This window comes from Saxophila tyrrhenica, assembly GCF_035928015.1.
Source record: "Saxophila tyrrhenica strain CCFEE 5935 chromosome Unknown scaffold_1, whole genome shotgun sequence".
In the NCBI taxonomy this organism is placed as follows: Eukaryota; Fungi; Ascomycota; class Dothideomycetes; order Mycosphaerellales; family Extremaceae; genus Saxophila; species Saxophila tyrrhenica.
Genome location: NW_027041733.1, coordinates 1124014 through 1139877, shown reverse-complemented (window position 1 = coordinate 1139877; position 15864 = coordinate 1124014). Strand labels below are relative to the sequence as shown.

The window sequence follows — 15864 nt, the reverse complement described above, 5'->3', positions numbered from 1 at the left end:
TTCCGTGAAGTTTTCGCAATGCAACCTGCAACCTTCCACGGACCGTCGCACGCTCCACTGCTTTGGATTGTTTCTGGCTTGACGTTCTTCGCAATACATTCCGCACCAACTGACTTGCGATGGCCGTGCCGCTGTCTCCGTTTGACTCGCATAATGTCTCTTGCATCCCGTCTCTCGCAGCCCTCGCACACCGCGCAAGCGAGACGCACCCCTCGTGCCCTCTTGCATGTGCAGTCATCGGACAGCACGAGTCGATCTCCACAAACCGCTAAGTTCTCACTCTTGGCTCTCTTGGTAGCCCCTTGGCGCTGCTTAACTTCACCGAACGAGTGAATGTCTCCGCCACGCCACCTACGTTGTGGGGAAGCTCTATGCGGGTGGTACAGCTGCAACACGCTGCAGCACGAGAATACCCCCCCGCCAGCCCACATCGTGGTGCGGATGGTTGTGTGACGGAGGGGTACTAGCCTCCAGCGTAGCAGATCAGCCCTGGCATTGCAGTGAGACGTTGCAACGCCGTCAATGAGCGGCCGAGATGGTCGCAGAGATAAGTATCAGACCTGTTCCGCACATTCTGTTCATCAGCTCAGCTGTTGCACGCATTTGACTGTCTTGAAGCATTCCTCTTGGTATTCTCTTGTCTCTCCAAAGCTAAGGCTCACCAAGCTCTCCAAGATGGGCATATTCTTCAAGAGTCGAAGCGAAGATTCGCCCAAGGAAATCTTGAATTGGCGTCTATGGTTCGGTGTCTTCGGTAAGCTTAGCACATTGGCGCAAGACACGATCAGTACTGACAAAACGCAATCAGTCTTCGGCCTGATGGGCGCCGCCCGTGGCCTCGATGAAGGGCTGATAGGCACATCTGCTTCCCTGCCATCCTTCCAGAGGCACTTCGGACTGGGCGAAAATTCCGACTTGAGCGAATCCGAACAAGCCGACCTCCTAGGCAACATTGCTAGCATGGTCCAGATGGGTTCAATCCTTGGTGCCCTGATCGCTTTCTACATCACGGACAAGATCGGCCGACTGTGGGCAACGCGACAACTCTGTCTCTTATGGGTGGGTGGTATTGCGATCTTCCTTGGCTCTGCCTCGACCGCGAAAATTGGTATGCTGTATGCCGGCCGGTTCATCGCTGGGATGGGTATCGGCCAGACTACCGTCGTGGCTCCAACTTACCTCGCCGAGGTCTCGCCGCGCTTCACACGAGGTCTGTGCGTCTGCATGTTTAGCGGGTCTGTCTACCTGGGCATCATGTTGTCCTACTTCGCTTCTTGGGGATCCTCGATCAACATCAGCCCCGATACGCAACTGCAATGGGTCATCCCGAACCTCCTGCACATTTACTTCGCCTCCATCATCTTCTTCCTGTCCTTCTTCGCCATCGAATCGCCGCGCTGGCTCGTCAAGGTTGGCAAGCACGAAGAAGCTGCCGCAAAACTCTCCAAGCTTCGCAACCTACCTGCCGAGCACTGGTACGTGCAGTCTGAGCTCCTCGATATCAACAACCAGCTTGATCGAGAGCGCGAAGCTACCATGGGCAACACGTGGTTTGGACCGGTCAAGGAGCTTGTTTCACTTCCAGAGAACAGGTACCGGCTCATGCTGTCTGTATTCTCGCAGCTGCTTGGTCAATGGTCTGGAGCTTCGAGCATCACTATCTATGCGACCCAGTACTTTGCAATGATGGGAGTGACTGGAGACCAGGAAGGTCTGTTCGCGACTGCCATTTTCGGTATTGTCAAGTTCTGCTCGGCCCTTATCTGTGCCTTCTTCCTCATCGACTTTCTCGGACGAAAGAAGGCTCTCATGAGCGGCATTTCGCTACAGTTCATCAGTATGGTAGGTTACTCCATCCCCTTCCATCACGTCTGACAGGATGGCTGACAAGACCAACGTAGCTGTACATGGCCCTCTTCCTCTTGATCGACACGGGAATCGCAGACGACGAGCCGCAGTCATCGAGTCAAAAGGCAGCGGCCAAGGGTGCGATTGTGATGATCTATATTTCAGGCTTTGGCTGGGCCTTGGGCTGGGTGAGTACCAACGACCTCGACGCCGTAAAAGCCGTCTGCTAACCTCAACTTCCAGAATTCCATCCAGTACCTAATCAACAGCGAAATCTACCCTCTCCGCCTCCGAGCCATCGGCGGCTCTTTCGCCATGACATTCCACTTCGTCAACCAATACGGCAACTCCAAAGCCGTGCCGAAAATGTTCATCTCGATGACAACAGGGGGCACAATGATGTTCTTCGCAGTCATAACAGCCATCGGCTTCTTCTGGACCTGGTTCTTCGTCCCCGAGCTCGCCAACAAGAGCCTCGAGGCCATTGACGCCGTGTTCGAATTGCCATGGTACCTTATCGGTCGCAAGGGCAAGCAGATGACCCTGAACATGGGCGGCGCAGTGGAGAACTTTGGGCAGGAAAAGGACAGGGTAGACATGGTTGAAGATGCTGGTGATGCTGAGAAGAGGGGCTGATCGTTCTTTGTGCCGTTCACATATACTTGCTTGGCCATGTCTATAACCAAATAGCGTCATCTAACGACTTCATGTGATACCTGGCAAAACAAGAGGTAGCACGCTGTGGATACTCGCCATGCGTTTCTTCAAGAGCAAAGACTGTTGCTCTGTTGAGATCACGTCAAGCATGGTAGTTCAGAAGCACGGCTATGCCTCCCTCCACATTCAAGCACATAGTAAAGTGACGTATGGCAGCGGACAGTAGCAGCATGATCACTTCGACTGGTATCAACAGTATCTGTACATTTCTGTCTACCCATTATCGCTAGTCGTATACATCATTACATCTCCATTTCCTCCATCATCGTTCAGTGCTTTTGTAATAGTCCAAGATATCATCGTCCACAAAGACCTGAATAGTCTGCAGCATGCCTCTCTTCGCGCTCTTCAGCCCAAAGGGTGCGTCTTGTGAAGTCCGCGGCGTTTTGACTTCAGGTTCGTCTGGTGCGGACTCGCTTACTGAACTCGTGCCGGTGGAGTCAATAGAATCGTTCGTGCCCTGCCGTGGAGACGCGAGGGACTTTCGCTTCGGAACGGTGGCAGTCTGAGCTGTTGCTGGAGGCTGGCCGGCTCTTGCGTCAGAGAATTTCGACTGGATCTCTACCTCTATGGCAAAGTGGTCGCGGCGGCCTGCTCGTTCTAGAGACGATCGATCTGGTAGAGTAATGTCAGGACTGCCAGGCTTGCCGTTTCTGGACTCAGCCACGAGGCCTAGCAGTTTCGCTGCCTTCGCACCCTTGATGCGGATTCTCTTCGTCTTGTTCTTCTCCTCCTCGATGGACGAGATGATGGAGACCGGCGACATAGGAGGCGGTGGCAAGTTCTTGGAGGCATAATGTTGCTCGCCCGTCGCTTCAGAATCGTTCCGAATGACTGTTGTTCGTTTCTCTGCTTGGGTCGTGGGTTGCGTTTTGCGGATCTCGAGAGGTGGTACGGCACTGACGCCTTTGCATAGGTCCGGCGTGGTTGTTGCTGAACTGGTGGTAGAAGCAATCGAGGGTGACACTTTCGAAGGGTTGTAGAATCTGGGGGAAAGTGTCTTAGGCTGGACATCCGGCGTTGTTTGTCCTGATTGCATGGTGAGGCCTGTAGTAGCATTCGACTGCACAGAAGCTACACTCTTGCTATCATCGTGGGTAGAATCCTCTGAGATGCTCTTGGCCTTCGCTTGAGCGATCAAGACTGCGATTGCATCCTCCTTGCGACAGTCGAGTGACTTCAACTTCGCAAAGCAAATGTCCATCGAGCTGTTAATGGCATTGATCGAGAGGTGCTGATCGAGCAGAGTATGAGCATAGTCAGGGCCAGGCTTGTGATCCTTCAAATTGGCGGAAATTGCAGTAGAGAGTCTGAGGCGGTCTGAGCGAAGCTGGGTGTATCTGGCATGGAGCGCATCAACCTGTTTGTTGATGGTCTGAAGGGTCTGTATTGGGTCGATCTCGAACTGATTCAGGTCTGGTGTTTTCCCAAGCCTTGTGGCGGTGTCCGGCGTCGTGGAACGCGCATAAGGAGTGTCGTCTCCAAAGGTGGTCGGTAAGGCTTTGTCCAATGCTCGCGCAGTCAACGGCGGAGTCTGCGATCGGCTAGCAAGGTCGGGGGTAGGTGATCGCATGTCTCGACTCGGAGCCCTTCTCAGCCGATCGAGCGACGATAGCTGATGGGACGTCTTGTGAGCATGCATCGCCGCCGGATCACCAGACCTCTGAGAGCCCTCGTTCACATTTCTCTGCGACCTTGGAGCTCCACTTGCTTCGCCATGATGTACTGTCACAGCGCCCACTTCTGTTGTAGAATGGCCTGCTTTCCGTTGCATTGGGTCCTTTGGGGGAGGGACCGGGCTCGTACTCCTAGAGATATTCCCAAGCGCAGCAGTGCTTGCTAAGCTTCCCTGCGAAGGTGGCGATGGGTTGAGCTGTGGTCGTTCCGATTTCTCAGATTCCTCCCCGTCTTTCATCTCGCGGTAGTGGTCTTGGAAGGGGCTTGCTTTTGGAGGAAGACTTGGCATGGGTTTGTGGAGGTTCATCTTTGGTGTTTTTGAAGTGGCGGAGGTCGGCGTAGCATCACCTGATTTCTCCTGCTCGGTAGCACCGTCAGGGTGTGGTGTACGTGGTTCAGGCCCTCGAGGCTTATCCTTTGGTGGAGGAAGTGGCTCGCTCGGACGTCCTGGTCCCACATCAGGGATCTCGACCTTGTTCAGCGTTCGACCCTGTAATGCATCCAGACGGCTCTTTTCTGATGCAGGAGCACGAGACTTCTCAAGCGGGCGATTCTTCTCCTCGAAAGGAGGTCGCGCGCCTTGAGCTGGGCCGTGTGGTCTTTCCAGCGGCCGTCTGGAGGGTTCTGGACCACGTCCAACAACAGTCCTTGGTAGACTACCAATCTGGGAAGCATCCTTCGGCGGCTGCCGTGCTAGTCTCTGGGCTGTGTTCGGTGGTCTGCCCATGATGGTCTCGGCAGACATTGTCCTGGCATGATCCTTGTCCAAACTCAATGGTGAAGCTCCCGCAGTCGGCCGACTGACACTACCCTCAGCAGAGTGCATACGAACGTGGTCCATGAAAGGGAGTTTTGGGAGTTGCCATGGAGGGTCAACTGCTGTCGTGTCCTGCGTTTTCTCCGGTGGCTGGGGTGCAGCTTTGGGATTGACCTGGCTCGTGCCCTTCGCAGTCGGCTGTTGCACGGGCTGAGCAGGCTTTGCTTGTCCACTGTGATCCTTCTTGAGCACAATCTCACGCACACGTAGATCGCTCCCATTGCTGGAGTACGATCCTTGCTTCGCGTGTAGTATGGGCGGCAGTTGTATAGGATTTCCTTGCGCGTCCACCAAAGCTGCTCGCATGATACTAGGCGTCGCGACGGTCCCAGACGCAGGCGACTCTCCATGCATGGAAGATACTCCCGAATGCGCTGAAGCGTCGCGCACATGGCGTGGAGACTTTGGTGGTGGAGGCGGCGGCCTATCTTCCGGCTTGACGATGTCGATGGTCAATGCTGGCTTAGGCTTGTGTGGGCCTTGCCGTGCAGAGGGTCGTACAGAAGGTCGATCGGCTAGTCTGCTGACTGGTATCGACAGTCCCAGTCCCGCCGGGCCCCCCATTGGATGGGGGCCGCTCTGTTTGGCCGTCCACGCCGCTCTGGTCGGAAGCGTCTGACTGTCCCGAATGTACTCTCCAGGCGCGCTGCTACTTCGGCTACGGTCCTCATCGTACGGCTTCGAAAAGCCGTTGTATCCAAATGGCACCGTCGGACTGTCCATGGGCGAATCTTGAGCAATTGGCATCAAGTCGAGCTCTGCCAGCTGCGCATCGAGATCCAGATTCAATGATGCCAATCTGTCTGGCGCATTGTGCCTGGCCGCGGGCCACCTCGCGCTCTCATCCAGCGATATGGATCGCTTCTTCCCAGCTCTTTGCGACCTGTCCTTCTGATTCGACTGTGGTGAGGCTGGAGGTGTCGGTTCGACTGCCGGAAAGAGTCGATAGCTGGGCTTGTGGTTGTCATGATGTCGTCCAGAGGGTCGATGGCCCTGGGACATCAGAGTTCGTGTATTAGCCCAATAGAGCAGGCCAAGGGTGGTATTAGAGTTTAATGACCTACCGTCGAAAAGTGGTTCACCGGACTTCCAGGTCGCTGCATTCTGATCGTCCGCTCATTGGCACATACAAGAAAGCTAGCGAAAGGACTGCGAGAGAACCAGCGACAGAGTAGTAGAGACAACGGGCGACCAGACGACGAAGGGGCCCTGCCGTGTTGTATGTCGTTCCGAGTCAGCTTGCGCCGGAGGTCGAAACAGCGCAACTAGGATTATCATAGCTCCTCGAACAGTCCGGCCTCTATCTTGATGAGCCGCCGTCGCCTACTCGCGTGGCGTCCTATAACCCCATAGCTCGGCCCAGGGGGAACAGACGGTTTGGGCCACAGGGAGCCTTGTTCCAACGCCATTGCCAGAAGACGCATCGAACGCTTCCTATCTTGATTGCTCGTTTACCAACTCCGTTAGAAAGAGAAGCAATGATCTGCGCTTACAGAGTTCGCGGTTGTTAACGTGAAACGGCAGCATTGATGGTGGAGTGATCGCCTCGACGACCGTGCGAGGTGAAGTTGAAGCGATCCTAGCGTCCCGGGGCGAGTGGCCCACCACGAGACTCAGGGGTTTCGAGATCAGATGTGCCGCTGTGGAGAGACGTCGCTTGCATGGCCGCACGGTCTGCACGGTCTGGGCCTGGACGGAAGATATGGCTCTGCTGTGTAGCAGCGTGACAGTGACTCGCTCCCGGATAACGAGCAGGTCTTGAGAGTCGGTGTTTACCAGATCGGAGTTGCCTGGCAGCCTGATCAGTCTTCTGTCAATCTCAAGGGTCGTCCTTTGAAGTTTGAGGAAGTGTGTCTTCGTCACGATCGGTTCCTCGGAGCTGGTTTCTAGGACTACCATCTCCCATCTCTTCCGCTAGATTTTGCCTGTGTCGATCTGTGGGCATATCGATCTATAGGCTTGACAGAATTGTAAGCGACATTGAGCAAACCGTATCCGCGCGCGGCTAACTGCCATCAATTCGCCAGTCTTTCCACCAATGCGCCGAAGTACTGGTGTGGAAGATGCGTTTGCGCTCTATTGGTGCAGTCGGCTAAAGACGAACGACACCAGTATCGATCTTCCGCAAGGATCAACATGCAGCGAAGAGGTTACCGCTTGATCTCGTGTCAATACAAGGCACGATCCGAGATGAAATTGTTCTCGAAGACGCCATCCGGCGCATGGCTTCCTGTGCCTCCGCATGTGAAGTTCTCAGTGTTTACGAGATGAGCCAGTCGACCTCCAGTGCATGAAGAACGGCATGCCGGCTTTTCCAAAAGCCAAATGACTCTCACGCTGCTGTACTGTCAGTCAATCTTCCGTGGATCAGTCAAGGGCTCGGGACGTTCTGCTTGGTTGAAGCAATCCTCGGAATGCAGAAGATGCTGCCCTCACCATTCCGCGTGGATGGAGCACTGTCTCACGGGCAGTGACCACTGGGATAGTAGCAGGCTCAACGGCAATGAGTCTTACGTGAATGACAGTAAGTCCACCGTGCTCTGACAAGAGTATGCTTACCACCGGTAGAGCTCTCTCGTGCACTTCTTACGGTCTTGCCTCGACTGTCTTTGGTGGAGACCCTACCAGCACTCGTGAGACGCCAGTAGTGGCGGTCGAGACTGTTCTCCTGGACGACGACGAAGACATGCCAGAACATATAAGGGTCAAGCTGCATGGAGGACATTCTCGCTATCGTGCGCAAGCTGTCAGCGATGTCGTGGTTGACTACCTTTGAGAGCTGTATAAGCGGATTGCGGCTGTGCTCAACAACCAATATGGCGCCCACTTGTCGGAGCCGCAATGAGCTATCACAGTACTGGCAGTCTGGTCCGACGAAGCCAAACATTCAACATTCGGGGCGGCAGAGGAGGCAGGAACAGGGCGAGATGCAGGTGCCATAGCATAGCATAGATCTATCTAGGTTCATCAAATGAGAAGTCATGCATAGCCCACTGTTGCTACCTCGTCAAATTCAATCCCCACTGCCTTTGCCACGATCTTCCATCCACCCGCATTGGATCAACCTCGCTCGTTAGGACTGTGTCTTGCTGGTGACAACTCGAGCCTTGGCTACAACGACGGCTTTGTCCAACTGTACAGGTTAGCCAGTCTTCTCTGACCGGGTAGAGCTGGGAGCTTACCGTCTTGGCCTGTGAATGGTCAATCTTGTATATCGCGGGGAACATAGACAGTACCAGTCCGTTGTCGGCCAGGTCAGAATCATCCCCCATACCAGTAACGTCTTTCATCGAGCTGATTTCGAAGGTCACGGCCTTCCCATTGACCATCGCGGGTCTCATCTCCACGATGTACTCAGCTTGTTGTGCCAGCAACAATCGATGCAACTCCTGAGCATCCGTGAACACCTTGAGGAGCGTCACGACCGAATCCTTCTGCCAAACCACATCCATAGCATCACATAGGTTGTTGTGTGCGCTCTCCACCATTTCGCATGTGAGCGATTTGTCGGCCTGTTGAAGCGCATCTGCATCATAAGCAGCGAGCAATTTGCGTGTCTCAACGAGCCACTTCCTGTTCTCAGGGACACTAGCTGCTATCAGAACGTTAGCTGCGCTGCACCTTACTTTGACCGCTGGCATTATGCACACCAAATGCATCGCTTGCTAATAAACTAGCGGCTTCGAAATTGCCGTCCTCGCTCTCTCCGAAATGGTTGCCCGGTTCGAAGTATGACAGCATCACCTGAGCGATGATACTGGTGGCGACGTTTAGCCATTGAGACTTCGGAAGCGTTCGCGCGGTTGGAAGGAACTGCCTTATGTTGTGCTTGAGACGATCGGGGAGTTGCTCGTAATCTACAACACAGTTAGCATCAGAACGAGTACGGTGGCATGGGCGGAGGAGTTACCAAACTTGACGCCCGGGAATGTGCTCACGACGAAGTCTTGCATGCCGTAAAAGATTTGTTCGAACTTCCCGGTGATGACATCATCTGATACCAATCCACTCACTTCAGAGTTTGCAGATATCAGTTTCTTGAATGCTCTCGCCTGCTCTTCGAACTTTGCGGTCCTAGTCTGCTCAGCTGCGAGTTTCGTCTTCATGTTCTGAGTTTCCCTCTGCGCATCATTGAGTCGCCGCTTCATCATCGAAAGGTCGTGTCGCAGCGATTGGTCGTTTCTCTCCAGACGCTCCATTTCCTCAAGCATGCCGTTCACTTGTCGGGAGTGTGAACGAGTTTCGCGCGGGCTGTCGTCTCGCCCGTAGTCGGCTGCTTCGCGAGTCGCCTGTGGCATGTTGGATCTGTTTCTTTGTGCACCTTGGTCGACGCTGCCGCTTCCCGACACCCAGCTAAGACTAATGGCGATTTTGTGTCAGCATTCGCTGGCTCAGTAGATGCATGGGGTGGGGGCGTCAACATACAGACCAGGTGGCATCGTCGGTGGGTTGTTGTCAATCAGCACGTTTCCAGGTATTATAGACGTCGAAAGACTCGGAACGCTGGTGATAAGTCGTCCGTTCGTGGTGAACCAATGTCAATGAAGTGAGCTTCATTGAGGTGAGCTTTCAATTGGGGCCCAGGTGAAGTGAATTCTGATGTAGAAGTGAAAAGCTTACCAAGCCGCTGGTGAGTGACATGTGTCAAAATCGCATGTACTTCGCTTCACCTCTTTTGTTGCATGTCAGCGAAACGTCGCTTCTTTCCTTTTTCAACTTACATCAACCCCTCTGAACAACAACAAGCAACAACACATCCACGGTCTTCAGGTCTCGCACCCCATCTCCCGACACAAAGCCTCGCTCCATCGCCACCATGGTGGAAGTGAAGGATGAAGACCGCATCGTCCTCGTTGTTGACTTCGGCACGACGTTCTCTGGGTGAGCGATCGTGAAACCTTCTGTCAGTATACCGATGCTAACGTGTTCCGTGCAGAGTTGCTGAGGCCTACAGCGGCACGTCGCACAAAGCGGACGAGATCGTGGTGATCAGGACGGAAGACCTCACAGCTAGCATCCGTAGAATCAGCGTACTGACGAACATCAGGTGGCCGAGTGCGAGCGGGCTGACCTCAGACAAAGTTCCGTCCGAGATCGCATACACAAAAGCCAAGAGCACAAGCTCCTCTGCTGCAGGCCAAGGTGTTCAAGATACCTGGTCCGTCCTAATGGGCACTCCTCCCGGGAAAAAGCTCGCTGCTTCAACTCAGCCAAAGCCAGCAGGATCCGGCAAAGAGACTACAATCAACTGGGGCTTCGACATCGCTCCTCAGGAGTCTCGTCTCCGATGCATGAAGCTTCTGCTCGACCACCAGGACATTCCGTCATTTGTTTCCAGCAGCGAACTCCATGAACTGTTGGCGGCATCTGGAAAGACCGCCACAGCAGTTGTTGCCGACTATCTCCGTGAGGTATACAAGCATGCCAAAGCAGAACTCGCAAAGCGATACGGCACCGTGTTCATCGACTCGACCCATCTCCAATGGATATTGACGGTGCCAGCGGTGTGGTCGGACGGTGCGAAGAATGCCACACTCACCGCTGCGAAGAAGGCAGGAATGGGGCCGGATCTCACACTGATATCGGAGCCGGAAGCAGCTGCAGTCTACACCCTGCAAGCAATGCAGCCAAGTCACCTGGAGACCGGCGACAACATACTCTGTGTGGATGCTGGAGGGGGACCAGTGGATTTGATCACGTTTCAAGTAGTAAAGCTTCACCCACTCCGCATCGAAGAGTCGGTTCCAGGGTCGGGTGCATGTTGCGGTGCAGCATTGCTCAACGTCAAGTTCGAAGAGTGGATGAAGTCGAAGCTTGGCAATGTTTTATTCAAGATGATTTGCCGCAGCCAGCCAAGGACCTGGAACACCGCGTTGAAGCACTTCGAAGAATATGTGAAGCGTAACTTCGACCCAGACAATATGACAGATTATCCGATCGCACTGGCAGGTATGCCGGACGACGAAGAGGTGGGCATCGAGCAAGGCTTCCTCACACTGCCTGGCAAGGATGTCGCAGCTATGTTCCAGCCGATTATAGCGGAGGTCGTTGGGCTGATTCATGGTCAGCTCGAGGAGTTGCGCAAGAAGGGCAAGACTGTGGCAAGCATCGTTCTTGTTGGAGGTTTTGGTCAGTCCAAATGCCTGCACAAGGTTCTCACACATCACTTTGGCAAGACGGTTGCCACGAGACTTCCAAAGCGGGTTGGCGCATCGTTGAATGGTGTCGAGATCCTACAGCCCTCGAATACATGGACTGCTGTCGTTCGGGGGGCTGTTCTCCGCGGACTGGAAGGAGTGGACATGGTGACGAGCCGTATGTCGCGTCGTCATTACGGTGTCGCCGCGAATGAGAAGTTCTACCCATCCATTCACCCTGCACATTGCAAAGAATGGGATGAAGAGGAAGCCCAGTACAAGGCGAAAGACCGGATGTCCTGGTATATTAAGAAAGGTTCGACCTGCGCGCCAGACGTCCCGCTGCTCTTCCCGTTCTACAGGACTTTTTATGCTGGTGACAGCAAGTACATCATCGAAAAACTCGTCATCTGCGACAGAGATGACGCGCCGGCTGGCTACAGTTCCCAGCCAGGCTCATCAACCAGGATCCTCTGTCGCATGCCAGTGAATCTCGGCACGGTTCCCGCCAAACTCTGGACATCAGGGGTGAGCAAGACTCGGCGTCGGTTCAAGCGTCTCGATTGCCAAATCGGGATGCAAATCGAGAGCGGCGGGCTGAGATTTGAGCTCAAGGTCGACGGGCGGATGTATGGCAACGTCACCGCGGAGTTCGAGTAGTCGGTCCATCAAGTTGAGACGAGGTTGTTTTGCTGCAGGATGAGATGTTGAGGGCCATTTATCGAGCGGGAGATTGACGATTGAAGGGCAAGTTCCAGACTAAGAAGGATCGTATCAGGGCATGCGAAGGAGCGGCTGCTTGCAGGCGTTCGATCAGCCCCGAAAACGTTCCACACAGATAAGACCAATGCCACAGATCGTGCTTTGAATACCTGCTCCTCTTCTGCAATCCTTCTCTTGCGCGTATTATCACCAACACGTGGGGATGACCTTGCCCCACAGCTGGAAAGATGATGGACTTCGTTTGTTGAACTCCAGAAATTCGGCTGCTAAAATCTCGGGGTAGAACCTAGTGAGGTGTATTCTCTATTCAGTATGGTACGCCTACCACTTCCGTTCTTCTTCGTTCAACGCTCTTGATTTCGGCCGCCACCCTTAGGCTTCTTGCTTGCATTGTTCGACGTGCTCTCTCTACACCTGGACTCCGCCTTCCCATAGCTCCCGTTATTGATGCCGCTGCTGCGCTTCTTCCTTCCACTAAACAGCGGGATCGCACCACCAGGTCCGTTCCATGAACTACTTGGATCAGCCTTCCGTGCACCACTTCAGCTCCCGCCACCACTCTTCCGCTTCTTGCTCGCACTGCCCGGCGTGCTCCCGCCACCAGCATCGTTCTTACTTCGACTCTTATCAGTCTTCTGTGCACTGCTGCCCGCAACTCCATCCCCACCCCCACCCCCTCCACCAGAACTCATGCGCTCCTTGCCTTTCCTGCTCCCTCGCGGTTCTTCTCCCGGCTTGAGACGAGGCGTATTGTCCGTCTTGTAGTCGACCATTTTCGCTTCGTCTTCGTCCGTGAAGCCGGCAACGATGTTCTGGAAGTGGAGGCGTGTTTGGGTTAGGGACTGTTAGCAGTCAGTGGTTGCAAAAGCTGAAGGCCATCTGGAAGCACTTCACCTCGCATCGCTGCATCGCGAGCCAGGACAGCTTCTCGTAGCTTTGCAGGATTTCTGCTGCAGCATTGCGGCATGCGAGCGATTCGAACGACTCCGGGCTCTTTGGGGCTTTGCCGCTGGCTGCACCTGAAGGTACACGGGATGATGAGGCCATGTTGCGGTCGCGAGTGGCAAGGTCAAGAAGTGTAACGGGTAGAGAAAAGATTGATCATACTATGCTACCATATAGTACGTGTTGTGTATGAGAGGCTGCAGAGCGCCATGCTCAACCCGAGCTTGAAATGTGACAGATCGCTTTCGGGAACTATGTGGCTCGGTGCTCGTTACGAGCAAGTCAAAAGTGTTGACTGTATGTGCATTTGATAGTTTCCAGCACGAGGCAGTGGCATGAAGCCGTATAGACATTGAGCACACAGAGAAGGGACGATGAACAACAGGTGAGGTCGAAACGGAAGTCGGAGGAGCTCGGGGAAGCCAAGCCTGTCAGGTGACTTTGCAACATCCCGATTGGGAAAGACCCTTATCCTCGACGCGCATGCATGTGAAAGGATGTTTTCGAGATCGTTGGAGATATGATACAACCACAAATCTGACGCCGGCAACGACGCGATTTGAATGGCTTTGACAGGATGATGTCTTAGCTTACGAGGATCACACCACCAAAACCATCAGGAGACCGACTTCAGCCGCAGGCACGCCGTAAGAACGACAGTCGCATGATTCAACGATAGCAGGAAACCGCTGCTGGACAGCGCCGACATGCCACCAAAGTTCAGGAACCCCTGCTCATATCTCCCGCGACGGCTACAGATAGTCGCATCTCTTGCTGGCTTCATTGTCTTGTGCATCGTCTTTCTCGGCAGCTCCTCTAAAACCGACCCCTACCTCGAGAAAGTGCCATATGGACCGCAACTGGAGAAAGGCGCGCATGAGCTCGTCGATCAGTCGCAAAGATTCAATCCATTCCGAACACCAGCGCATACGCCTCCGCCGGACCAAGCGAACAGTCGATCAGGCGATACGCGGTGGTTCAGCGACTTGAAGTGGAAGAATCCGTTCAGTAGCAGTGTTACGATCGACGCCGAGAGGACGGTGCTACCGCCGTTGCGGGAGAGGACGCGGGTGTATACATACTTCGACGCCGCAGGACGAAGAAAAGACGAGAAAAGCCGGCTGGCGGAGGAGGAATTATTGCAGATATGGCGAAGAGCTTGGTGGGCGCAAGGTTTCAAGCCTGTTGTATTGAGCTCGGCAGAAGCGATGCATAACCCGCTTTATAAGAGGGTACAACACTTGAATCTGCAGCCAGAGTTGCAGTTGGAGTTTATGAGGTGGTTGGCGTGGCACAATATGGGCACTGGCATTTTGTGCAACTGGCTGGCATTGCCGATGGCGCACTACGACGATACTTTGCTCAGCTTCCTGCGGAAGGGAGATTACCCAGCCCTGACACGGTACAAACATCTGGAGAATGGACTGTATGTTGGATCGAAGGCATCAGTGGAGGCACTCCTGAACACTGCGCTCGATTCGTCGAAATTGGAACAGGCGTCTTCTCTGACTGACCTTGTACCCTCTGATACATTCAAGGTCGACTCAGACCACGACAGCATCGCTTTCTACAGTACAAGCACCATCAAAGACAAGTACGGCGTCATCAGGGAGAAGCTTGACAAGGACGAAACCAGAGCCGACGGCCTTGCTTTGCTTCCCACACTAATCAACAGCCACCTGCACATGACATGGCAGAACTTCTTCACAGATGGTATAGCGGTTACCAAACCACTGGCGCAGAACACGACAGCAATGATCGAGCCGGCAATTGACATCGCCACGAATCTGTCTCAATGTTCTGCCTCTCCAATGCCATCTTCCTGCCCTCCGAACCATCCAAATTGCAGACCCTGCGTCAGCAGTCAGCCGCTGAGAGTCATCACACCGCCAGTGTTCAGAAACAAAAGCAGTCAATTCACCATCACAACCGTACCGCACCCATGGACGCTCCAAAGCCTAATACATACTAAAGACAACATGGAGATTCGGTACATCCGACGAAACACCACTCGCGACACCTGGATGATGGCGGCCACCAAAGAACTCCTGGGTACCGGCATCTCCTCTTTTGCCCGCCTCGCGCCCTTCAAAGAAGCAGTGGCTTCCGAGCACGGCATCGCGCGCTCCCTTTGGCTAACCGCCGAACAACCATCTCAAGTCTCCAGCCCCAAAGACCTGGAAGATCTTAACTGGATCTTCGGCTTCGACATCGCAGGCGCTCGGCTCAAGAGCGGCAAGTCAGAAACTCCCGTCCCGGGACCCGAGCGCCGACCTCCGCCACCAAAGCAAGAGTTCGACGGTCCAGTGCCTACGGAAGACCAGCTGAAGAAGCAGAAAATGCTCGTCCTCAACGGCAAGGCATTCGTGCAGCAAGGCGAGCGGAGCGGTGGGAAGAAAGAGACTGTGCAGAAGCGGGAGGCGATGGAGGCTTGGAACCTTGCGGATGCAGAGATCTGGAAGTTCGTGCGTGCTTTTGGCGCGAGGAGGACACTGGAAAGGCGGACTTGGGAGGATGATGAGAAGAGCTATTTTGGGGGCAAGGGAGTTTACGATCGGTGGAGGGATGTTTTGCCTGGGTCGTGAAGGATGGGATGTTTGGAGTAGTGTATATGTACAGGGTTGCATGAGCGATGGAGTCTTGGGCACGAGTGTTCGAAAGGGCTGTAAGATGGAAGTTCCAAATGGATTTTAACCGGAGCTTGCGCTGTTGAATGACGGTATTCAGTCTCTTGGCTGCAAGTGTGCTTCCAGACCTTTCGGAGACATCTTCGCCGCAACAACAACACCCGTCCAAGCTTGAATGACAGATGAGTATAAAGCGGCCGCATTCTATTTCCGTACCTTTCTTTTGCTGACTTCAGCAATGGGGACCTGCACGTATGCGCGCAACTTGGACTTTGAAATGGCTTTTGCTAGCCGCAAGAGCTGAACAACAACGAGCGGCGCCTGATGGTCCAGACGCAAGTTCCAAATTTTCTCACTTCCGGTTCCAAGACCA

At 54.1% G+C, this 15864-nt stretch overlaps 6 protein-coding genes across 6 annotated transcripts; 3 read left to right on the top strand and 3 right to left on the bottom strand.

The window, feature by feature from the left end:
• Positions 1-675: 675 nt before the first annotated feature.
• LTR77_000498 (uncharacterized protein) lies at positions 676-2484 on the top strand (the record flags this gene model as incomplete). The annotated part of the gene is made up of 3 exons (XM_064797763.1): positions 676-1842; positions 1902-2036; positions 2092-2484. 3 exons carry the CDS (start codon positions 676-678, stop codon positions 2482-2484), a joined length of 1695 nt encoding a protein of 564 aa, XP_064663997.1.
• Positions 2485-2827: 343 nt separating this feature from the next.
• On the bottom strand, positions 2828-6162 carry LTR77_000497 (uncharacterized protein; the record flags this gene model as incomplete). The annotated part of the gene is made up of 2 exons (XM_064797762.1): positions 2828-6052; positions 6124-6162. 2 exons carry the CDS (start codon positions 6160-6162, stop codon positions 2828-2830), a joined length of 3264 nt encoding a protein of 1087 aa, XP_064663996.1.
• A 1970-nt stretch (positions 6163-8132) lies between these two features.
• LTR77_000496 (uncharacterized protein) lies at positions 8133-9357 on the bottom strand (the record flags this gene model as incomplete). The annotated part of the gene is made up of 4 exons (XM_064797761.1): positions 8133-8192; positions 8242-8654; positions 8686-8916; positions 8970-9357. The coding sequence occupies 4 exons, from the start codon at positions 9355-9357 to the stop codon at positions 8133-8135; spliced, it is 1092 nt and encodes a 363-aa protein (XP_064663995.1).
• Positions 9358-9875: 518 nt separating this feature from the next.
• LTR77_000495 (uncharacterized protein) lies at positions 9876-11856 on the top strand (the record flags this gene model as incomplete). The annotated part of the gene is made up of 2 exons (XM_064797760.1): positions 9876-9940; positions 9996-11856. The coding sequence occupies 2 exons, from the start codon at positions 9876-9878 to the stop codon at positions 11854-11856; spliced, it is 1926 nt and encodes a 641-aa protein (XP_064663994.1).
• A 605-nt stretch (positions 11857-12461) lies between these two features.
• LTR77_000494 (uncharacterized protein) lies at positions 12462-12966 on the bottom strand (the record flags this gene model as incomplete). Its single annotated transcript, XM_064797759.1, has 2 exons — positions 12462-12761; positions 12814-12966. The coding sequence occupies 2 exons, from the start codon at positions 12964-12966 to the stop codon at positions 12462-12464; spliced, it is 453 nt and encodes a 150-aa protein (XP_064663993.1).
• A 605-nt stretch (positions 12967-13571) lies between these two features.
• LTR77_000493 (uncharacterized protein) lies at positions 13572-15449 on the top strand (the record flags this gene model as incomplete). The annotated part of the gene is made up of 1 exon (XM_064797758.1): positions 13572-15449. The coding sequence occupies one exon, from the start codon at positions 13572-13574 to the stop codon at positions 15447-15449; it is 1878 nt and encodes a 625-aa protein (XP_064663992.1).
• Between the last annotated feature and the right edge of the window lie 415 nt (positions 15450-15864).